The 22,003-nt window shown below is 41.0% G+C and overlaps 1 protein-coding gene across 1 annotated transcript in view; it reads right to left on the reverse strand.

The window, feature by feature from the left end:
• TRPA1 (transient receptor potential cation channel subfamily A member 1) overlaps positions 1-21,277 on the reverse strand; it is a gene marked incomplete at its 3' end in the record, with an annotated part of 48,335 nt that extends 27,058 nt beyond the window's left edge. The window contains exons 1-8 of the mRNA XM_080646556.1: positions 21,152-21,277; positions 14,650-14,809; positions 11,917-12,092; positions 7,322-7,429; positions 4,476-4,584; positions 3,119-3,264; positions 2,557-2,693; positions 366-414 (exon numbers count right to left, since the gene is read on the reverse strand). Coding sequence (XP_080502682.1) covers positions 366-414; positions 2,557-2,693; positions 3,119-3,264; positions 4,476-4,584; positions 7,322-7,429; positions 11,917-12,092; positions 14,650-14,809; positions 21,152-21,262 — 996 coding nt within the window. The 5' untranslated portion in view covers positions 21,263-21,277. The remainder of the gene's footprint in view (positions 1-365; positions 415-2,556; positions 2,694-3,118; positions 3,265-4,475; positions 4,585-7,321; positions 7,430-11,916; positions 12,093-14,649; positions 14,810-21,151) is intronic.
• Between the last annotated feature and the right edge of the window lie 726 nt (positions 21,278-22,003).

Raw genomic sequence — 22,003 nt, forward strand, 5'->3', positions numbered from 1 at the left:
AAGCTCACAGCAAGTGGTGAAGTGGCCAGTGCTGCCACCCCGCCCCTCAAAGGCTCCCAACCTGAGGGAGGGTCAGCAGAGTGGCCAAGCCAGGCACTCAGGAGCTTTTCTCGCCATGTAGCCACCCACTCCCCACACTAAACACACTGACATCAGAATACCCTTGGGTTCTTCTAACTTCATGGTAGTGACATTTGGCTGTTATGTATTCATGCGTAATACACTTTATCTGCACATGTGTCAATCATCTTTTTGTAAACTGATAGGCAAGAAATTAAAACTTGGTTTATTTTTTAAAATTCATACTATGTAAATATATGATTTTCAACTGTAAATAGTAATACAAGCATCAACTGTGTACTTACCACTGAAATTAAGTATTCTGCTAGTTCATGGTGATCAAATAATGAGGCCCTGCAAAAGGAGAATTATAAGCATATCCCACTACTTTCAATACAAAATAAAGCTACTATATTCAGAAAGTCATTGTAAATGATCATAACATGATAAAATGCTAGAAAATTTAAGAAACTTCCAAAATCTATAATTGATTCTTCTTAGGATACTACTTTCAACGTAATAGTAATAGAGCAACATCAAATACATCACAAGATTTTCTTCCTCATCTTTTCATAAACCTATGTTCTCCATGTAAAATCATCATGAAGGTGTTCTGAAGTGAGTGGTGACATCTGTCCTAAGAGTTTAAAGTAAAAGAACTGGTTGTTACCACTGTTGACCCTGGAGAATAACAAGAGTTCATGCATGCACCTAAAATTCATCTGCAGGATTCAAAATGCCCCCTCTTCGGCAAAAGTTAACAAGGCAGGGTTAGCTATCCTGAGGTTTTATGAAGCCAAAATAATACGGCAAGAATTGAAATCATTTTGGTATTGTAAGGATAATATTAATAAAGCAAATAGAAGTTTTCAATCTATATCAAAGCACCATAACATGTTAATGACTTAAAACTTCGTTTCCTATGGCAAAGCTTATTTCCTTGTTCCTGTTCAAGACTACCTTAGCAATACTTAGTCTGTTGTATATAAGTCTCAGAATCCGTTTGCTAATTTTAACCCAAAATTTATTATATCTTAATTATATTAAATGCATTTAGTAATTTTAATAAATAATTAATGACATCAAGGCCCTATTTTGTTGGTTCTTCTGTCTCCCCAGTCCACAGCATTGCTATTCCAAGTGTGGTCTGCAGACCAGCAATATTGGGTGCATCTGAGAGTCCATTAGAAATGAAAGTTCCCACTAGATATGGATGCTGAGGCTTTGAGAGGTCAAATGACTTGCCAAAGGTTACATAGCCAGGTGGGCTGGAACCCCATTCCCCTGACTCCAAAGCTCACTGTTTCAGCCAGAACCATGCACTGCCTTTGCACCATAGAAGTAATAAAATGCTAAAAAATTTTAAGAGCCTTTCAAAATCTCTAATTGATTCTGATTAGGGCATTTTCTGTTATTTTAAACTATTTATTTTGACATAACTGATTATTCCTTTAAATTTCTGAAAATCTTAAATAACATTATTTTCAGATTACCATATAATTTCTATTTCCTTGGAAGTAGCCTTTTGTTGTCTTTTATAAGTTTTCTTTTATGTTGGGGAATTTTAATTAACAAACTCATCCTAAGTGAGAGTTCCCTTCTAACAAGACCAACCCCACTGTGCCTGGTGGTTTGGCTAATGTACATTCATCCCCCTGCCCAGTTTAGAACCAAATCTTATTTTGGTAGGTAAAGTTTCTATTTCCCTGAGATGAACTGTAGATTTACAATATGTATATCTCAGCTCTCTTCTGTCATTCTGGGCTTCCAGCATGCTCACACTTTGTGTGTGTGTGTGTGTGTGTGTGTGTGTGTGTGTGTGTGTGTATGAGAGAGAGACAGAGAGAGACACAGAGACAGACAAGGCTCATCTCAGCCACCTCTAGCACTTCCTAGGAAGCATGAAGTCCTTGTCTTCCTGAAGGAATTGAACTCTCAGCCTACATGCCTGTTCCCTGTCCTAGCATCTAGTACTCCTATAGCTTTAGATGCGTTTCTCTGATGTGTATTTTTGTTAAACTCTACAGAAATATTTATCTTGTTTGGAGCTTGCCTATCATTTCCTAAAGTGATGTTTTGAAAACTTTATCATTTTGGGGGTGGGAGGAAAGGGGAACAGGGAGGAAAAATGGAACACACATATGTATCTGCTCCATTATTTCACTAAAAATGAGGATAAGACATTGGTAGAACCAGAACAGATTATAAAGCATGTGGAAAGTCACATATGTTGACCTTCTAAGCATATAGAAAATTAGTCTTGAATCTATATCCACTAGATTAAGAATTGATAGACTGTGCCACTGGTGATTTTTATTCTTCCAAAATCTATTTAAGGTTCTACTTTGATTCCAGAGGAGCGTGCAGTTTCCATTGAAGTCCAGGATTTTTGAACCATGGACTCTCTGATGTGGGAGTGCTTACTTCTCCCTGCAGGGTACAACTTCGCACCTGAAGACTGAGAGTCTGTACACAGAATGTGAGTAGGAAACTTGCCTGTGCAGCAGTGTCTCCTGGTTTCCGTCCACTGCGTTGACAATATCGCTGCTACCAGAGTAGGAGTTTATCATCAGTTTTACAATCTCAGTGGCCCCCTGGGTGGCAGCAAAATGAAGGGCTGTGCACTTGCCGTTCTGTAAGTTGTGACACCAGAATCAATGTCTAAGTCCCAGTTGAAGAATATATCCTAAATTCAGCCGGGAGATTGTTTACTTTTTCTTCCCAGGTCAACAAAATCATGGAATTTAAGAGGATGAGTAATAATCAGTTTCATCTATTGAAAAGCATAGTATAAAAATCATTGCTGGCAATTTTGCTTCCTTGCCACCTGACAGCTCAGACAATATTTCCATCAACAGTAGTCATTACTGGATCTATATTTGTGTTTGCAGTTGTTTTGGGTAGCTCTCAAAATTCATTACATAGATTGAAATTCCTACACAAACAGCAGGAAATACCTGTATCAATCTAGTCAACTGTCAAAGAGCTAGGAAGCATTTTGGAAAATAATGTATGACAGTTCTAAAAGAAGAGTCTCGTGTAGAATATGAACAGTTACCTCCATCAGCTCTACCTGGGCACCGTTGTCTAGGCACATTTTAATCATGCCCAAGTCACCACTCTGAACGGCCATGTGGAGAGGGCTGGCTTTCCCATTATTCACAAAGTTAATATGCGACTGTCTGTTATATCCATTTTCTTCGCCTTTAGAAGAAAATAAAATTCAAGACAACAAATCCCATATAATAAAAGGGTAATATGCAAATCAACCGAATGGCTGAATGACCTGTTGCTGTGATGCGCACGGACCACCAGGGGGCAGACGCTCAATGCCGTAGCTTCCCCCCGTGGTCAGTGCACTCCCACAGAGGGAGCACTCCTCAGCCAGAAGCCCAGAAGCTGGGCTCATGGCTGGCGAGCGCAGTGGCGGTGATGGAAGCTTCTCCTGCCTCCGCAGCAGTGCTAAGGATGTCCGACCCCGAGGGCTCCTGGACTGCGAGAGGGCAGGGCTCGGGCTGAGGGCCCCCCCGCCACAAGTGCACAAATCTCATGCACTGGACCTCTAGTATTATAAATAAACTAGTGGCCTGGTGCATGGATTCATGCACATTGAAAGGAAATTAATTAGAATAAGTATTTTAATATCGCTATTCGCCCATTCTCTATAATAGAAGTGTCAACCAAATTCACAATTGACAATGACAGATCAAAACACACATGTGTGATTGGCACCAGCGAGAGCTTTATCTGTATTGTGCATGTGTGAGTCAACGTTTATTTTTAAATTGCCAGTGCATGTCATATGTATTGGCCAGTTGGCCGGTCAGCCAGTCAGCCAGACAGATGGTCAGTCACTTAGCCTTTTATATATATAGACTAGAGGCCCAGTGCATGAGATTCATGCACTTGGGGGGTCCCTCAGCCCAGCCTGCGCCCCCTCACAGTCCGGGACTTCTTGGAGGGATGTCGGCCTGCCAGCTTAGGCCCGATCCCCCTGCTAAGCCGGCAGTCAGACATCACTCTTGCAGTCTGGGACCCCTCACTCCTTACTGCCCACCTGCAGAGGAGGCAAGAGAGGCTCCCGCCACTGCCACTGTGCTTGCTAGCCGTGAACCCAGCTTCTGACTGAGCAGCGCTCCCCCTGTGGGAGTGCACTGACCACCAGAGGAAAGCTCTTGTGTTGAGCATCTGCCCCCTGGTGGTCAGTGCGTGCCATAGGGACTGGTCATTCCGCCATTTGGTCGATTTGCATATTAGGCTTTTATTAAATAGCATAAAATCAATTTTTAAAAAGAAAAGACATTAAGTACTTAAAAGCCCATGTGTAGATTCTATTAAATATTTTTCTAATTATTAGCATCCACCAATATAGGCTTCTTTGTAATAGTATATAATGTAGAAAAGCTTCTACTCACCAAACTTTAATATTATTTCCATGCATTTTTTGGCTCCTGAAAAGGCAGCCTGGTGAATAGGAAAACATCCCCATTTATTTGATTTACATGGTTTAGCTCCATTTCTTAACTGGAGGAAAAGAAAGAACAACAGCAAAAAAGTCAAATGACACAACTTAGACCCCACGTGGCAAGGATGAACAAGGAATTACATCACTTTCTAAAACTATTTCATTATTCTGTAACTATGTAAAACTATACAGAAGAGCTTCAAATGATATGAAATCTAGGCTAAGATTCTGAAATAGACACTATATTTTCCAAAGATAAGGTGACAATGTAGACACAAACCATCAATCTCGATAGCCCAGAAAACTAAAGTGAACACATTTTTCAATGGGATTAATGAGATATTTTTAAACATTAACATGATTCTTCCTACACCCATTCTCAATTCCTTGTACAAATAGAGTGCTATATTTTCCAGATTCTTCCTCTTTGCTATTTATGTAAAATTAAATAATTAGACCAGCATTCTTGTTCACTATAAAAATCAGGTATTTTCACTATTGGAAATTCTCCACCAAAAAATATATTAGAAGTACTGAATCATATATTACCTTGACATCAGAGTCAATAATTTTCAATGGTCATTTTCTATAGCTCATTGGATTTTGGTTGCATTGTAAGTACCTTTTATTGTCATAAAAGAAAATATTTTGAAAAAGCAGTAAAGTGTGACGAAGCAAATATTTATCTGTAATCTCATCTTCTAAGGACAGCATTGGGTTACATGTTAGAGACAATATATTTTTTGTCTTACTTGCAAAGGTAATTTTTATGTATATACTTTGAAGTCATACTGTTCAGAAAAGTATTGGCTTACTAATATTCACACCCACAGTGAATGAAATTCCCCAACTCATGAAAATTTCTCTAGCACTGTATATCAACAAAGTTTTTTTTCATCTTTGATTATTAGAGAAATTAATTAAACTTGATGTGACCCCTTGTCAGTTTCCCATGGAGTGTTGTGTGTTTTTAATTGACTTGTAAGAATACTTTATAGGTTAATGTATGTCCATTTAAAATTAAACATATAGATATAATCATGTGCTTTGTCTGCTCAGGCCAATTGATGTGTTATATCCAGCACTGAACTATCCATTCATGCTCTGCATAAGGCCAACATGTATTTCCTGTTACTCTTAAATATTTTGATGAATTAATTGCTAGTACTTTTAAGATTTTACATCTACATTTACTTTTATGGTGCAATTCATAAAAGCCTTATCTGGCATTGGCCTACTAGAGGACTTTTCTCTTGCAGCGAGACTGTGATAAAACTAGAATGTACTTCAAATTAAATTGTTTAAAAAGAATTTATTAAAACAAGCTGTTTCCTAAATACCTTGACTCTTTTTAAAAAGCACACAACCTCCTACCAGAGTCCCCTGTTAATAGAAAGTGTGCTGATGTGTCAGAAAATGAATTAAGCTTACTAAATTGTTCCCCAAAGCAAATGAAACATTTTAGTTCATAACAACATATAGAGAAATTACTGATGGATGAAGGAAAAAGAGAACACAGGCTAAACTCGATGGACTTAGGCACTTTCCTAGCAAATGGTAGAGCAAATGGTAATATTAGCTTGCTCCAGAGCTTTGTAATGCACTTTTTAAAAATGGTTTTTGGTTCCCTACAGGTCTTTACTTTTTTAGTTAATTTTGAAAAATTATTTTCAGCTATTCATCCATTAAAAGGGGATTTATAATTTTTTTTTAGAATTATGCATATTTATCTTTTGTCATTTAAAAATTACCATCAGATCCAGGTAAAACCCTTTCTTATTTCTAATTTTATTTACTCATTTGTGCTTTATCTTCTGTTTAAGTTAAACTTGCCAATCTTTCTCTATTTGATTATCTTTTTCAAAGAAATGACTCTTGATTTATCAAATAACTTCAAAATCATTATTATTTGTGTTCAAATTTACTATTTAGTCCAATTTTCTTTTGGTTTATTTGAGGCTCTTTTCTAAAGTCTTGGTTTGAGTGTTATATAATTTATTTTTATTCTCTTTTTGCTCTAATCATGACAGCTTAAAAGAATATGAATTTTTCTCCATGACATACAGTAAATATGTTGCAACATATTTGTGGAATTAAATACTAGGAAGATATTTTTAAATTATTTTTCTAATAATGATTAAGGAATCTTGGGAAGAAAGCTCTTTACTGGAATTCTAGCACCACACTGGAAGGGGCACTGGGGGAAGCAGGAGTCCGTCAGATGGCGTGCCCAGTTTCCATGGACCCCAGAGAGAAGGCGGCTCCCTTCAGGGCTGTGGCCAAGGGTTAGCCATTACTGTCACACAGGGCTCCCTTTGTGAGAACCCATGGCAGCAATTTTTCTTGTCTTGGTAACATGAAGGGCTATATCTCTCTTGGCTTTTAGTTCATGGGCCCAACAATAAGTCTGCAATGACTATATTTACCTTTTCTTTGACTATTCAGAAGTTCAGAATCACAGTATGAGCCACTGTAATTAACACACAGGCTATTATACTCTGTGTTTCATAGTCTAGCCTGACCACCAGCTTCATCTTAATTTTTCCTGTCTATACTTTCCTTCACTTTGATCTTCTCACATTTTCTTTAATGCTTTCCTGTTAGTCTTCAGAATCCATTTAAGATTTAAGGTGGGTGTTCATAGATAAAAACCCACAGAACTATTTTTATGACATATTTTCTGTACTTCATATTTTGCCTAAAAAGAGAAACTGGGAGCTGTTGTAAATAACAATAACTCATATTGTACTAATGAAGAGGGAAATAAAACAGAAAAAATAAGGTTAAAATACAAACCAACATCTGCAGAGCCTCACTGTTATCTCTGGAGCATGCGATTATCACAGCTGTGTTTCCATTTTCTCCTTCCAAATTAATATTCGTACCACTGTGCTCAATCAAGACCTGTGTGAGAGAGGGAACAACTGTCAAGATTTAACCTACAAGTTTCCAAACAGGGTGTCCATAATAATAAAAGGGTAATATGCTAATTAGACCAGACGTCTTCCGGATGTCGTTCCGGACATCCTTCCTGACGAAGCTGGGACCGGAGGGAAGCCAGCCCGGGTCCCTGGTGCCTACCTGCAGCCAGGGGAAGGAAGGCCTACTCTTGCATGAATTTTTGTGCATCGGGCATCTGGTTAGAGTATAAACTCTCTGATGCCTGGGACCATGTCCTTATTCACTGTTTTTCATCCCTCTCCCACGCAATCTGGCATAAAACCTTGCACATAGTGGGTGCTACATAGATTTCTTTTTAAAACTTTTTAAAAATATGTTTTTATTGATTTCAGAGAGGAAGGGAGAGAAACAGAAACATCAATGATGAGAGAGAATCATTGATTAGCTGTCTCCTGCATGCTCTTTACTCGGGATCGAACCCGCAACCCAGGCATGGGCCCTTGCCTAGAATCGAACCCGGGACCCTTCAGTTTGCAGGCCATCACTCTATCCACTGAGCCAAACTGGCTAGGGCTTAAATTTAATTTTTCCATCACCACTCTATGCCCTCTTCCACCTCCACCCATCCCTCTCTGGCCCTGCAGTCACCATACTGTTGTCCATGTCTATGAGTTCTCTCTTTTTTTTCTTTTTTGCTTAATTCCTTCACCCTCCCAATCCCACTCCCACCCAGAGCTGTCTGCCTATTCTCTATCTATGAGTCTGTCTCTATTTTGCTTCGTAGTTCAGTTTGTTCATTAGCTACATAGATTTCTCAATCAGATGAATAGTGGCAATCTCTACATCATATCCACTGAAGCAATTGTGGAACTGGACATAGAGTAAGAATTGTAGCTATTAGCACAGTTCACTTCATAATTCTCACTTGTATTAAGTGAAATATGTTAACCAAAGTCTTCAAGAAAGTAAATCTGTTGGAATGTATGGATTGGGGAGGAGGAAAAGAAAGATGTAGAAAGGGATGGTGGGAGAGATAAGGAGAGAGGGAAGGAGAAGAAATGTGTGTTTTTTCCCTCTAGTCATATTTCTTTTACAGAGATTGCAAGTATTTTGGGAAATGTCAAGTAAAACTCCATTGTCTTCAACAGAGAAAAGGAAGTTTCATGTAACAATCGTATAGCTTAACTCAATTAATTCAGAGTTAGCCTGGAATAGAAACTTTCTCTATGATGTAAGAAATTAGCATTCCTGACAAAATGGTTAAGCAATTTTTCTAATGGAATTTGTCTGAAGACCTGTTACCCCCTCACCTGGTTGGCTTCCAGCTGATCACTGGCCAAACATCTACAGATATTTAATCAGTCTTTATATTATATTAAACCTAACAATACTTATCTCACATAAATGGGTCTCCCAAGAGAAAAGTCTGGGATTGGCCTACTAGAGGACGTTTCTCTTGTGACGAGACTATAAAACTATAATGTACTTCAAATTAAATTGTTTAAAAAGAATTTATTAAAACAAGATGTTTCCTAAATACCTGACTCTTTTTAAAAAGCACACAACCTCCTACCAGAGTCCCCTGTTAATAGAATGTGTGCTGACGTGTCAGCAAATGAATTAAGCTTACTAAATTGTTCCCAAAAGAAAATGAAACAGATTTTAGTTCATAACAACATACAGAGAAATTACTGATGAAGGAAAATGAGAATACAAGCTGGACTTAGGCACTTTCCTAGTAAATGGTAAAGTCACATGCAAACCTACCCAAGTCTATAAGAGGAGATTTCCCCCTCTTTACTGTCTTAGACCCATTGGCCATAGACCTGCGGCATGTATAGGGTGTTCTTGTATTGCCATAAGCACAATCATTCATAAAGCTGTGTCTAATTATATGTGCAGGGGCCCAGGGAGAGCAACTAAACTGTGCACCCGCTTGAGATTCACTCATGTCCAGGCACGGCTAGAGATTCTCAGGTGAGGCCTCCAGGTGTCCCTTCGATGAGAAAACAAGAAGCCTCCTGGGAGGGTCAAGCCACTGGATACTTTGAAGTTAAGCCTCAAGGACTAAGGCCTGCAAGCAACTGAGAAACCAGGCCCCCAGGCACACTATGCACTGGACCAGTGTGCCCCGGGAAACACTGTGCATGCCAACAGAGTCTGCAAGAACTAGAGGTGACCGTGGGTAACAATTTTTCAGTTTACAACCATATGGGCCATGGTGGCAGGTTTGGGAAAGGCAGGCAGACCAGACAATGGAAGAGCATTCTAAACTGGCCAGAACCAGTGGGGTCCAGGCCTGCCCCGGGGAGAAGGAGAGGGGAGACCATTTGCCGGAACATGAGACACTTTAAAATTCCTCCTCCTTCTTTTATTCTCTTCATCTTGGGTGAAACACAAGGGTTTGAAGATAGTATTTAGAGGAACTTATGGCTGGTAAGGGCAAGTAAAGGAGAGTTGATGTCTTTCTCTTACAACCCCACTTCTCTTCTCGTCCTGTTGTATCCCAGAAAAATTTGTTACAGCCGCCATTCTAATTTATAAGTCACTTACAGGCTTATTTCTAAACTTCTTTTCCATTTCTCTGTGGTACCCACCTTTCTGTATTTGTTGGCCAGAAGAGTTCTCATTTCTATTTATCAATAGCCTTTTAACTGTTACTGCCTTTGAATTCCCAACTCACACTTTCAGAGCCCAGACTAATTAAGCCAATGGGCATTTGTTTCTGACAAGAGCCTTCAGGGGAAACCCAGGAGTTCCTTGGGGAAACACTATGAGACATCTCTGGGGTGGCAGGCGGGGTCCCTGCAGTCACTAGCAGCCCAATTCAGATGGCTCATGAATGATGCAGACATTTAAAGAACAAACAGGCCACTGGCAGAGGCCTTTCCAATAACTTCCTCAAGGGGCCGCCCTGACTCCTATTCTTAGGTGCTGATCCCTAAACTCTCCCTTTTTTGCTTCAGCCAGAACCCCGATTTACTCATTCATCCACCCATGCATTCATTTAAGAGTCATCCTTATCAGCAGTGCCCAGTGCCAAGGACTGTTAAGGTGAGTCACACAGCCCCTCCTTCAAGAATAACCAGCCAGACGGGGAGAGAAAGCCATAAACCTGTGATTACAATACCCTGCGCTAAGAATCAGGACAGACAGTGGGAAAGTGGGAAGGGGGCTCCCCTCACGCCCTCTCTGCCTGGAGTACAGGGATCCGGGACTCAGGGGCCTGAGAGGACAGTGTTTGGGCTAAAGGGAGCATAGAGCTCATGGACACCTATGTTTTCTGTCTTCACTGAGTTGTCTTTGGTGATTTATAGACAAAGTAAGTTGTGGTGTGGTGTGATGGACCAAATGTTTTTATCCCTCAAAATTGAAATCCTATTTCCCAACGTGATGGTCTTAGGAGGTGGGGCCTTTGGTAGCTGATTAAGTCCTGGGAGCAGAGCTCTCATGAAGGGGATTCGTGTCCCTATAAAGAGACCCAGAGAGCTCCCTTGCCACCTCCTACATGCGAGGACACAGCGAGACAACAGCCCTCTATGAACCAGGAAGCGGGTCCTCACCAGACATAGCATCAGCCTGCCCCTGGCTCTTGGGACTTCCAGCCTCAGGAACTGTGAGAGATGACTGTTCGCTGTGTAAGCCACCCAGCCCATGGTGCTGTGTCACAGCAGCTCAGCACTGACCAAGTTGGCTTAGTGCAATAGCCAAGTCACTTGAAATATTGCTTCTACAGGGAAATTTATTATAAGTTCCAAATTGCCTACCTTAGAAACAAATTTCTGGAATACGTTCCACTTGTAAATTGCATTCCTCTTTAAGTAAGCATGTGAGTTTCCCAGCATATCTTTGAGACTCAGATGTGTTTGAAAGCCAGGACTAATCCTTTTCTTTAGGCACTTACCAGGGTTTCCTCTATTTGACCTAACTTACTCTCAAAAAAGAAAGAAAGCCTTGAAAAATATTAATTTCCCTATAGTATCGAATGTCTTCTGTTAAGATGATCACATGCTGTCCACTTGAACCAAAATAGTAAATTATCATTATGTTTTCTGTCTTCACTGAGGCACTTGTCACCTTCTGCCTTTGAATCATTAAATCAATCAGGAAAAGCGGTAAAGAATCAACTTGCCAATATCAAGATCAGAACAGAATTCCTAATTCTTGCTTTCATCTGACAATTAGGCAAGTGATTTAATTCTCCTTGTCTCAGTCTCCTCAGCTATGAAAGGGGAATAATAACAGTCTTACTTCATAGTTTGTTAAAATGAGGGTTTAAAGAACTAAAACATATAAAGTCCTTAGAAAAAATGCTTGGTAAATGCTTTATTTGATAAAGACCATATCATCATCATCATCACCACTAGCAAGGTCATTAGTTGGTCGGAAGTAAAGCCAACCTTATAATAGGTACATTTGCCCTGGCAGCTGAGGTTGGCCATTCTGGCCCAGGCAGAGACACCTGGCCAAGGGTCCCAGCCCAGGCTTACCTTCACCACCTCATTGTGCATGCCCTGCACAGCCAGGTGGAGTGGTGCCATCATGCTGTTGTTTTGGAGGTTTGGGTTGGCTCCTTTGCTGAGAAGAAATCTAACACTTTCAACCTGGTTTTTTTCTGCAGCCCAGTGCAGAGGGGTGTTTCCATCATTGTCCATCACATTGAGCACTAGGAAAAGAAAGCAATATATGGGTTAGGTTTTGCTTGGACAGGATTGAATGCCTACTGCATCCCTATTCACTTCAAAGCTCAGTGTCAGGTGCTACTGTGACAGGCTTCAGCTTCATCATACAAAATAAAAATACAGCTTCTGGTCTCAAGAAACAGCTGATGGACACCTGGAGGGGATGCATAGAATTAGGACACTGACTTTGTCAAATGAGTGAGACGTCCATCTATGACCTCGGTAAGAAAACAGATCTTCTGATTGCTACATGCGTTTATCTGTGGTATGAATTTGGGGACTGTTACTAGTATAACATATTGTGCTCAATAAAAGCAATAATTACCATATATGCCAGGCAATCTACTAGGTTCCATATAACCATTATTTCACTGAACCCTCCAACAGCCCGCAAGGAACCATGGCCGTTTTTCATAAAGATGAAGATGCTGAGGCCTAGAGTGGCTCAATATCTTGGCAACATTACACCGCTAGTAAAAAGAGTTCGGTAAGTTGCCTTACTTCTTTTAACCTGTTTTCTCATACTCAAATTTGATTACAAAAAAGAAATATATATATATATATATATATATATATATATATATATATATATATATATATATATATATAATTCATGCACAGTGTTTGGCCCATAGCAATGCTGAGAGACCACAGGACTGGAATTAGAGCTTGAGCCTCCAATGACACACATGGCTGCAATATGACATACCACGCTGTTTATTCTGTGAGCTCAGCACAGCAATAGACATGACTGTCTTCTTTATCAACTATTTTAATTAGTGGCAGTATATCTTTATGTCTGAGGAGGGAAAAATACTCACTTTTGAAAATGATTTGGGGACCATCTACAATGCCTAGACCCATGTTGCACCCATGTCTGTTTTGTTTTGTTCTTAAATTATCTCTACACTATTTCCTTTCACTCATCCAAAAGCCTCATTCTTTTTTTAAAAAATATATTTTATTGATTTTTTTAGAGAGAGGGACAGAGAACAGAAACATTGATGAGAGAGAAACATAGATCAGCCACCTCCTGCACACCTCCCACCAGGGATGTGCCCACAACCAAGGTACATGCATGCCCCTGACCGGAATCGAACCTGGGACCCTTCAGTCCACAGGCCGATGCTCTATCCACTGAGCCAAACCAGTTAGGGCCAAAAGCCTCATTCTTAAATATATATACACATATACACACATGCACTCACAGACTCACACAACGCAGCGCGTGCGCACGCACGCGCGCGCACACACACACACACACACACACACACACACACACACCCCTCTTAACCTGTCTGATCAAGACTGAGCACTTTATTGAGCACTTCAATCAGCACCAAACTTGGTTAAACAGGGGCCTAAACTTACATACTTCCAATTACTAATTAAATAACTTGAATTTGGCTTTTGTCTTCGCCACTTTTCAGAAATCATTTCTACAAAGGTCCCGAGTCTTTCTAATGTGAGGGTGTGCTGTAAGCTTCCTCCCTTGTTGGGTGTATCTTCACTCCCTTCCCATCACTCTCTTCACCATCCTGCTCCTGGCTTTTCCTCTGCCATCTGACCCTTAATGTCGGTGCTCTCCCCTTCGCTACCTTTAGGGGCAATTCTCTGGTCTCCTAAAGGGTCTCCAGGCATTCCCACAGTCCCAGCTGCTTCCTTTGCAACAGTGGCTTTGTAGGGCTGGCGCCTTCCCTTCTATATTTCTAGTTGTCTACTGGGTATTTCCAAATGCATGTCCCCTGGGCCTTTTAAACTCAGTAGGACCAAACCCAAGTCATTACCCCATCACATGTCAGACACACTTTTCTTGTATTATCTTCTATGCCTCCTTTTCTTTGTGGTTATACTATCAGCCTCATCTCTTTTCAGAGTCACTTCTTGCCACTTCCTCTTTATATCCCATCTTTTATCACACACTGTTGACTCCATGTGCAAAATAGCTCTCGAATCTCTTCCTTTCTCCTATTCCAACTTCAAAACCCTGGTTGACTCTTTACACTAAAATAGCTTTCTAATTGGGATTCCACTTCCAATGCCTCTTCCACAACATTGACAGAATTATCTCAACTCATAAAAGCCTTATCCTTCCACCTCACTGCTGACGTCTCTGTGGCATCCACCTTCCTTGACTACAGTTGAGTTTCTGCAATGAGGCTGGTGTATGAAGCCGGGTCGTGGGAGAGTATGTTATATCTTCTTAGAGTGTCAGTTTTATTCACAGATGAGCAATTTAAGTGTAGAATAACCTCAATAGAAATAGTATAGAAGGATACATACAATGTATATGAATTTTTATGACTTATCAGAAAGATTTGAAGTGCTTGCCACGCAGTGTCCCAGGTCTCTGCACTGTCCTTGGCCGGCAGTGTTTCAGTGGGGAAAATTGAGGACCACTGGCCTATAGGGAAATTCACACTCTGAGTGAGCTCGTCAGGCTCTTTAAACCAATCTACCTTCAGAGTAACTTCTCAGCACTTTTTTCAATGAACCTAATGGGATAATGGATAGGGAGCAATCACTGTAACATTTTGTTACCTTCACAAGAGGAGTCACTGATGATCATCTCCATCAGCCCAATGTCACCTTCTTCTGCGGCATAATGCAAAGGGGAGGCGTTCACATCATCATATTTGGGTAGCTTCTTTGGTTTCTTCAGACAGCTTTGTAATTCATTGGCATTTCCTTCAAAAACCACCTAGAAGTACATTAAAAATTTTTCACTTCAAACAGGCATATGTAAAATTTATTAATATAAGTGCATTGTTAAAAGTTATTATCATCCAAAACTATTTATCATGCTTACAATACAAAATGTTCACAGATATAAAGAAAATGCAAGCAAATGCCTAAACATTGATAAGTACCTTAAGAAACTGATTTTATTTTCAGATTATAAATGTGTATATACTATAGAAATAAAGATCTCGAGAAAAGTTTTGAAGCAAATGTAAGGGGTGTGATCTGAGAAATAAGAAGGATAGTGACACTATAGAGGAATTCTCCTTGCCAGGTGAAAATGTAAACTACAGCACAAGGGATTTTGGTGAAATAGAAAAAAATTTTTTCATGAATGCAAGAATTAAGTCCAGGAATCTAAATTGCTATCCTGTCATTGGCCTTCATGCCTACAGTCAATTCCCATCCAATGTTTCCCTTCTTATATACCAGAGCTAGAGTCCTGGAGCATTGTCATGTCACTCACGTGGTCAGTAGTCTAGAATGGCTTCCACTCACCCCTGGGAACGAGCATCCTATCACTGGGGTCCTGTTGCGGCCAAATCATGTCAGGCTCACCTCCTTGGTGCTCTCTGCACCCAGGAAGAGCTAGTGTTACTTGCCTTTACTTGGAACCCTACATCAGGGCATTGCAAGGTTATGTCACTTGCCCAAAGGCACAGTAAGTGGCAAATTCAGAATTTGAACAGAAGATGCCTGGAATATATATTTTGCCTGAATGATGATGGATGCTAAAAGTCAACATACACTAGAAGCTGAGGTCAAAACCACCCTCATACAATGGATATAATAATATCCATTATATAATAAGATATTATGGAGCCTAAGAGGGGACTTTGTAGAGTAGGCTCAGTACGTTCTGGCATTGTTGGCTGCTGACACTGGCCTGTAAATGTGGAATTCCAAACACATGTTCACGTCCAGTGATGTCTGGGAAAGAGCAAGAGCTCTTTAGAATATCTCATTTTTTCTAACACTTTCTTTTCTTCACGCTTTTTATATTCTTTATTATGACTGGACTAAAAATGATTTATCACAGGTGACATTATGTTTCCTCCTTGTGAAATTTTAAGGTGACAGTGTGGACATTCTGAGTTTGATTCATTCTCACAAGATATAAAGAAAAATTCCCAGATAGGTCTTTTTCTTGAAAAGCTCATGGCATGCATAGAATTAACTTACTAAAAAGTAAATAAATCCTTAAAAATCATTGTATTCAGCCCTAACCAGTTTGGCTCAGTGGATAGAGCGTTGGCCTGTGGACTGAATGGTCCCAGGTTCGATTCCGGTCAAGGGCATGTACCTTGGTTGCGAGCACATCCCAGTAGGGGCTGTGCAGGAGGCAGCTGATCAATGTTTCTCTCCCATCGATGTTTCTAACTCTCTATCCTCTCTGTAAAAAATCAATAAAATATATTTTTTTAAAATCATTGTATTAAATGTTAGTAATGTTACTATAGCAATTACAATTTGAAAACAGCTTTCATATCATAAACTTGCTTCTATGAGGCTTTCTTGCATTATAATTTAAATTTATATATATATGAGCAAAGAGTTTATTATGTTCTTACTGAAATTAATGCATCCTTTATTAATATCTACATTAACTGACAATCTATTTCTCTATTTAACTCTGAAAATTCTTAGTATCTGTTGAAGCCAAAAATATGTTTGAAAAACTCTAGTTCTTTTCTAATACTGTCTAAGGTACACTACACACTTGTATACTTATTTTCTATGTTGTAAATAATTTGTATACTTATTTTCACATGTAAATAATTTTTCCAGAAAAAGGGAAGAAGGAAGGAAAACACATCAGGTGAGGCCATGTGGACTGTTAGACATACTAGAACTTCCCTGGGCTACTTGGTGAATTTCAATTCCCTAGAGACTTAAAAAACCAATGGGAAAAATTAATTGAACCTCCTTCCTGTCCTGTGACAATATAGAGACTAAGATTTTTTCTCAGTGTTCCTTCAGGCTTCCGAAATATGTGCCCAAGCAATACATTTGTCTGAATTTTTTCCAAAGCGATTTCTTAGCAAATATTTCATCACATGGACCAAAAGCAAAATGTTCTACAAGACAGTAGCTTTTCATGGGACCCACTATAAGATGACTATTTTCTAAAAATTCAGAAACCTCCCCAAACAAATGATCCAGGCAGGCACTTGCTTTAATTCTACTTTTGACTGTGCCACATTTGACACATGGCAATATGTGAACCCATGATTCGTTATTTTACAGATGACCAGAACATTTCCCACTATTCAAATTAAAAACTATCATGACTAAAATAAAGTCTTTTTTTTTTAAAATGTATTTTATTGATTTTTTACAGAGAGGAAGGGAGAAGGATAGAGAGTTAGAAACATCGATGAGAGAGAAACATCGATCAGCTGCCTCCTGCACACCCCCTACTGGGGATGTGCCCGCAACCAAGGTACATGCCCTTGACCGGAATCGAACCTAGGACCCTTCAATCCGCAGGCCGACGCTCTATCCACTGAGCCAAACCGGTTTCGGCTAAAATAAAGTCTTAATGTGCTTAATTTATTTTTTAATACAGTTAATAAAGAATTGAGCACTAAGAATTCATATAATAAATATCAGGTTGAAATATATAAAATGAAATCTCGCCCGGCCGGTGTGGCTCAGTGGTTGAGTGTTGACCTCTGAACTAGGAGATTAGGGTTTGATTCCCAGTCAGGGCACATGCCTAGGTTGCAGGCTTAATCCCCAGTGTGGGGTGTGTAGGAGGCAGCCAATCAATGATTATCTCTCATCATTGATTTCTATCTCTCCCTCCCTCTCCCTTCCTCTCTGAAATCAATCTATATATATAAAACGCTAAGCGACCATCCAAACAGCCAGTAGCTATGACACGCACTGACCACAAGGGGGCAGACACTCAATGCAGGAGCTGCTGAGCTCCAGTCACTTGGCGGCAGTGGTTCTCGGGTGATGCACCCCAGAACCAGAGAGGAGGGAGCCCAATTCCAGGGTGCATCACCAAAGAACCACCCTCTTGCAATCTGGGACCCCTTGGGGGATGTTGGAGAGCCGGTTTCAGCAGACCAGGGGACCCCACCTGCCAGAGGGACCCCACTCACTCTGCAGACGCCCTTTGAGCTGTGTACTACCCCAGGTGCAGGCGGCCGGGGAGGGACCGCAGGAGGTTGGCTTTAGGGTGTGTCTGGCCCATCTCACCCAGTCCTGCCCCACCAGCCACCTTCTAATTAATTTCCTTTCAATGTGCATGAATCCGTGCACCAGGGCGCTAGTAAAAATATATTAGAAAAATAAATAAAAATCTCGACCTTTGATTTTTGCTCCATTAACACAGAATAGTACCTAAGGAGTCACTCTTCCATGGTAGGCCCTTAAATGGAGATGTGTCACTGAATTTTCAATTACACATTTCTACATAAGCTTCATATACCTTTAGTGGATGCATATGACAAGGGGTATCCAACCGTGTCCAAGTTTACACATATTCAGAACTAAGTTTAAAAATGGACTTCTCACAGAAATAAGTATTCTCAAGGTCTTACCCTATCAAGCAAGTGTTTGCCTAAGTCCATCTGGAAGTATTTTAGCCACCTGAGTTTGATATGTCCTTTCATTGATAATAAAGGGATTATATTGCTCACCCCACAGAGCCAGAAAGAGCCATTTATAGGTCTGTTCAGCGATCAATCTAGTTAAACACTCTTGGGAACAAGTATGTGCTTCAGATGCTCCCAAGGAACTGCTGAGTTCACAATGGCACAAGCACATCAAAATACTTTATACATGCTCATCAGAGGCGTTGAATAGTCACTCTGAACACAGTACATGATAAGTCAGCCTTGGAAGGATTTCTTAACGAAAGTTCTAGAATAAGCCAAAATTGTGATTTAGACCAATTATTATATAACCATTCAGTGTAGTTTTGCATGTCACATTATATAACTACACACAGAACATAATAGACTAAATCACCTTTAAAGCAGCGAATTCTTTAAAACAGAGAGATCAAAGACATCTGTTTCAGGTTACTTTAATGGAATGCATATAAGTGGGATAAAAATAGGGAAGCTAAGGTGAGAGATTATAACAAATGGATGGTCAAATGCTAAAATATTAACTCTTTTTAAAAATATACATTTTATTGGTTTCAAAGAGGAAGGGAGAGAGATAGAAATAGCAATTATGAGAGGGAATCATTGATTGGCTGCCTCCTGCATGCCCCCTACTGGGGATCATGTGCTCTTGACCAGAACCAATCCCCAGACCCTGAAGCTAGGGCTCTATCCACTGAGCCAAACCAGTTACGGCAAATATTAATTCTTGAAGAAAAGTCATCAGGAAAGGAAAAAGGTATAAGTCAGATGGTTTTATCCACATTTCTCATCTTCTGAGGTTTCTGCCATCCTTCGGTTTTGTTAGTATTCCTGAGACAGTGTGTGTGCTGGAGACAGTGTGTGTGCTGGATACTGTACACAGTATCTTTTTAATCAGGAAATCCTTAGAGTTCAGAACTATGAGGAGTGTTATATGTATTGATCTTTAATTCTTCTCACCATTGAGATTTCTATGGAATGATCTGGAATTGCTGCAGGTCATAAAATAAAATAAAATATATAAAGCCCTCCCTCCCTCTGTAAGCTTTAATGTGGCTTCTAAAACAACACAAATGGCCCTAGCCGGTTTTGCTCAGTGGATAGAGCGTTGGCCTGGGGACTGAAGGGTCCCTCGTTCGATTCTGGTCAAGGGCATGTGCCTTGGTTGTGGGCACATCCCCAGTGGGGGGCGTGCAGGAGGCAGCTGGTCGATGCTTCTCTCTCATCAATGTTTCTGTCTCTCTATCCCTCTCCCTTCCTCTCTGTAAAAAAATCAATAAAATATAATTTAAAAAAATAAAATAAATAAAATAAAACAACACAAATGGCTCTATTGCACTTAAGTAGGCAAAGGAAGTATTTCTGGTGTGATTTTCCAAATTGTTATAATTTTTTTCCTGTTCCATAAAGTTAATTCCAGAGACACTATTCTAATGCTGGAAATTCGCTCATGACCTCAGTAGTAGGGATGAAGACAAAAGGCCATGAAGCAAAAATCAAAGATCAAAATTTTAAGAGATTTTGTTTTACTTATTTCAACCTAACGTTTATTATATGAATCCTAAATGCTCAATTCTTCATTAACTATATTAAATACATTAAGACCTGTTAACATTGAGGAGGAAAATAGTATTCCGTGCGGATGTGCCAACAGACTCAACTTGGGAGGCCTGGTTTGTGGGGTTATGTGATTTACTCCACGTGTCTGGCTCACACACATGAGTATCAATTGGTAAGTATCAATTCCTGCCTCCTGTTTAGAGGGCTTCTTGTCAATTTAATTTATACCAAAATGAAAGTTATACATACCTCTTGATCCTGCTAGGACTTTAACATACAAACATGCCCACTAAGGTACCAGTGGACAGACAGACAAAGCCACATCTCCCTTCGCAGATTCATTCAATCATATGAAATAACAAAACCAGACACAGCCCAAGTGTCTATGGATGCAGAACTGGCTAAATACATCATGATGCACTCAGAGAAGGGAATTCTATAAAGCTGCTAAAAATCGTGAGGTACCTCTCCAGGTGCTGATTTGAAAAGCATTCTGAAATATATTTTGTGAGGAAATAGAAGTGCAAACCTCTGTGACATCCCACTTTTGTAACATGTGTATCTGAATAAGCATCCCCCCCCCCCCCCAAAATACATAGGAACCGTTAATTCCATTGTGGAAAGGGATTTGTGGTGAGGGTTTGAGAGGCTTTGTAAAGATATATTAAAGTCTGAAATGAGACCTTTCCCCCTGCTGACAACCTGAGGAAACCCAGGGGTGGGTTTCTGAGCGCTTAGCCTGAGCCCTCAGACTGCGCCATCAGAGGGTGGCAGTAGCTCATGCTGCCTTCTTACAGCTTAAGAAACAGAAGCCCCATCTAGTCCTTGGGACCCCATGGACCACCTACCCATCTTCAAAGGGCCTTCCTCTCCGTGGAGCCTGTCCGGGCTACTCCCCTACCTCCCCACCCCCCGCCCCAGGATTCTCTACTCTAAGATTCCTGTAATGCTTCCCCCTCAGGTGCTGGTTTCTGTTTTACTCCACGGGACAAGAATGCTTCCCACCGCCAAGGCACTTCTGGAAATCCGACTTCCAGGTATAGCCATTTAGCTCTTTAGTCTGAAATAAAACCTACAAAAAAAAAAAAGGTCTAGCGACACGGCACACGCTCCCGCCCGCCGATCGCCCAGGGTACCTTAAAGGAGTCCTTGGAGTCGTCCATGTCGTCCTCCACGCCCTGGTAGACCACGCCCTGGGGCTCCTTCTTCCCCCCAGTGCGCAGCATCCTCTTCAGGCTGCACCTCATGGTCCCCACCCCGGACGCCACCTGCTGCAGCTGCTGCGCGCGGGCACCTGGGGCGACAAAGCGCGGTGAGCCGACGGGTCGCAGAGAGGCGGGTCCGCCCCGGCAGTCCCGGGACCGTGGAAAACTTGCTCTGCGCGAGGCCGGGAACTTCTGCGAGGAGCTCTCGGGCCTCAGCTACTTGTAGTGCAGGAAGGAGAAGGGGTGTGGTGTGGTGGCAGGACGCAGACCGTGTGGCCCCGCGCGCAGAGATGGGAGGGGGGGCGCACCGAGTGTCCCAAGGGCTCACTCACCACTTTAGGCAGAAAGCGCCTATTTCCTGTCCCTCCCCTCCCACCTCCACCCCCATCCTAGTCTAGGTGTCAGGTCTGGGTGGATCTAGCTAATAAAAACACTAAGCCCCCACCCCACACACGCCCTACCCAACAACCTTTGGGGTTGGGAGCGGGGCGGGGGGGGGGGGGGGAGAATGAGATAATAACTGGGTACATTGGGAAGATTTCTATTTTTATAGAATGTATTGTTTCTAAAAGCCACTGGGCCTGTTTTTCCCTTGTTCGTTTCATTTTTTTTTTAAACATATTTTATTGATATTTTACAGAGAGGAAGGGAGAGGGATAGAGAGCTAGAAACATCGATGAGAGAGAAACATCAATCAGCTGGCTCCTGCACACCACCCACTGGGGACGTGCCCGCAACCCAGTGACATGCCCCTGACCGGAATCGAACCCGGGACCCCTCAGT

Source organism: Plecotus auritus, assembly GCF_963455305.1.
Source record: "Plecotus auritus genome assembly, chromosome: 11".
Lineage (NCBI taxonomy): Eukaryota > Metazoa > Chordata > Mammalia > Chiroptera > Vespertilionidae > Plecotus > Plecotus auritus.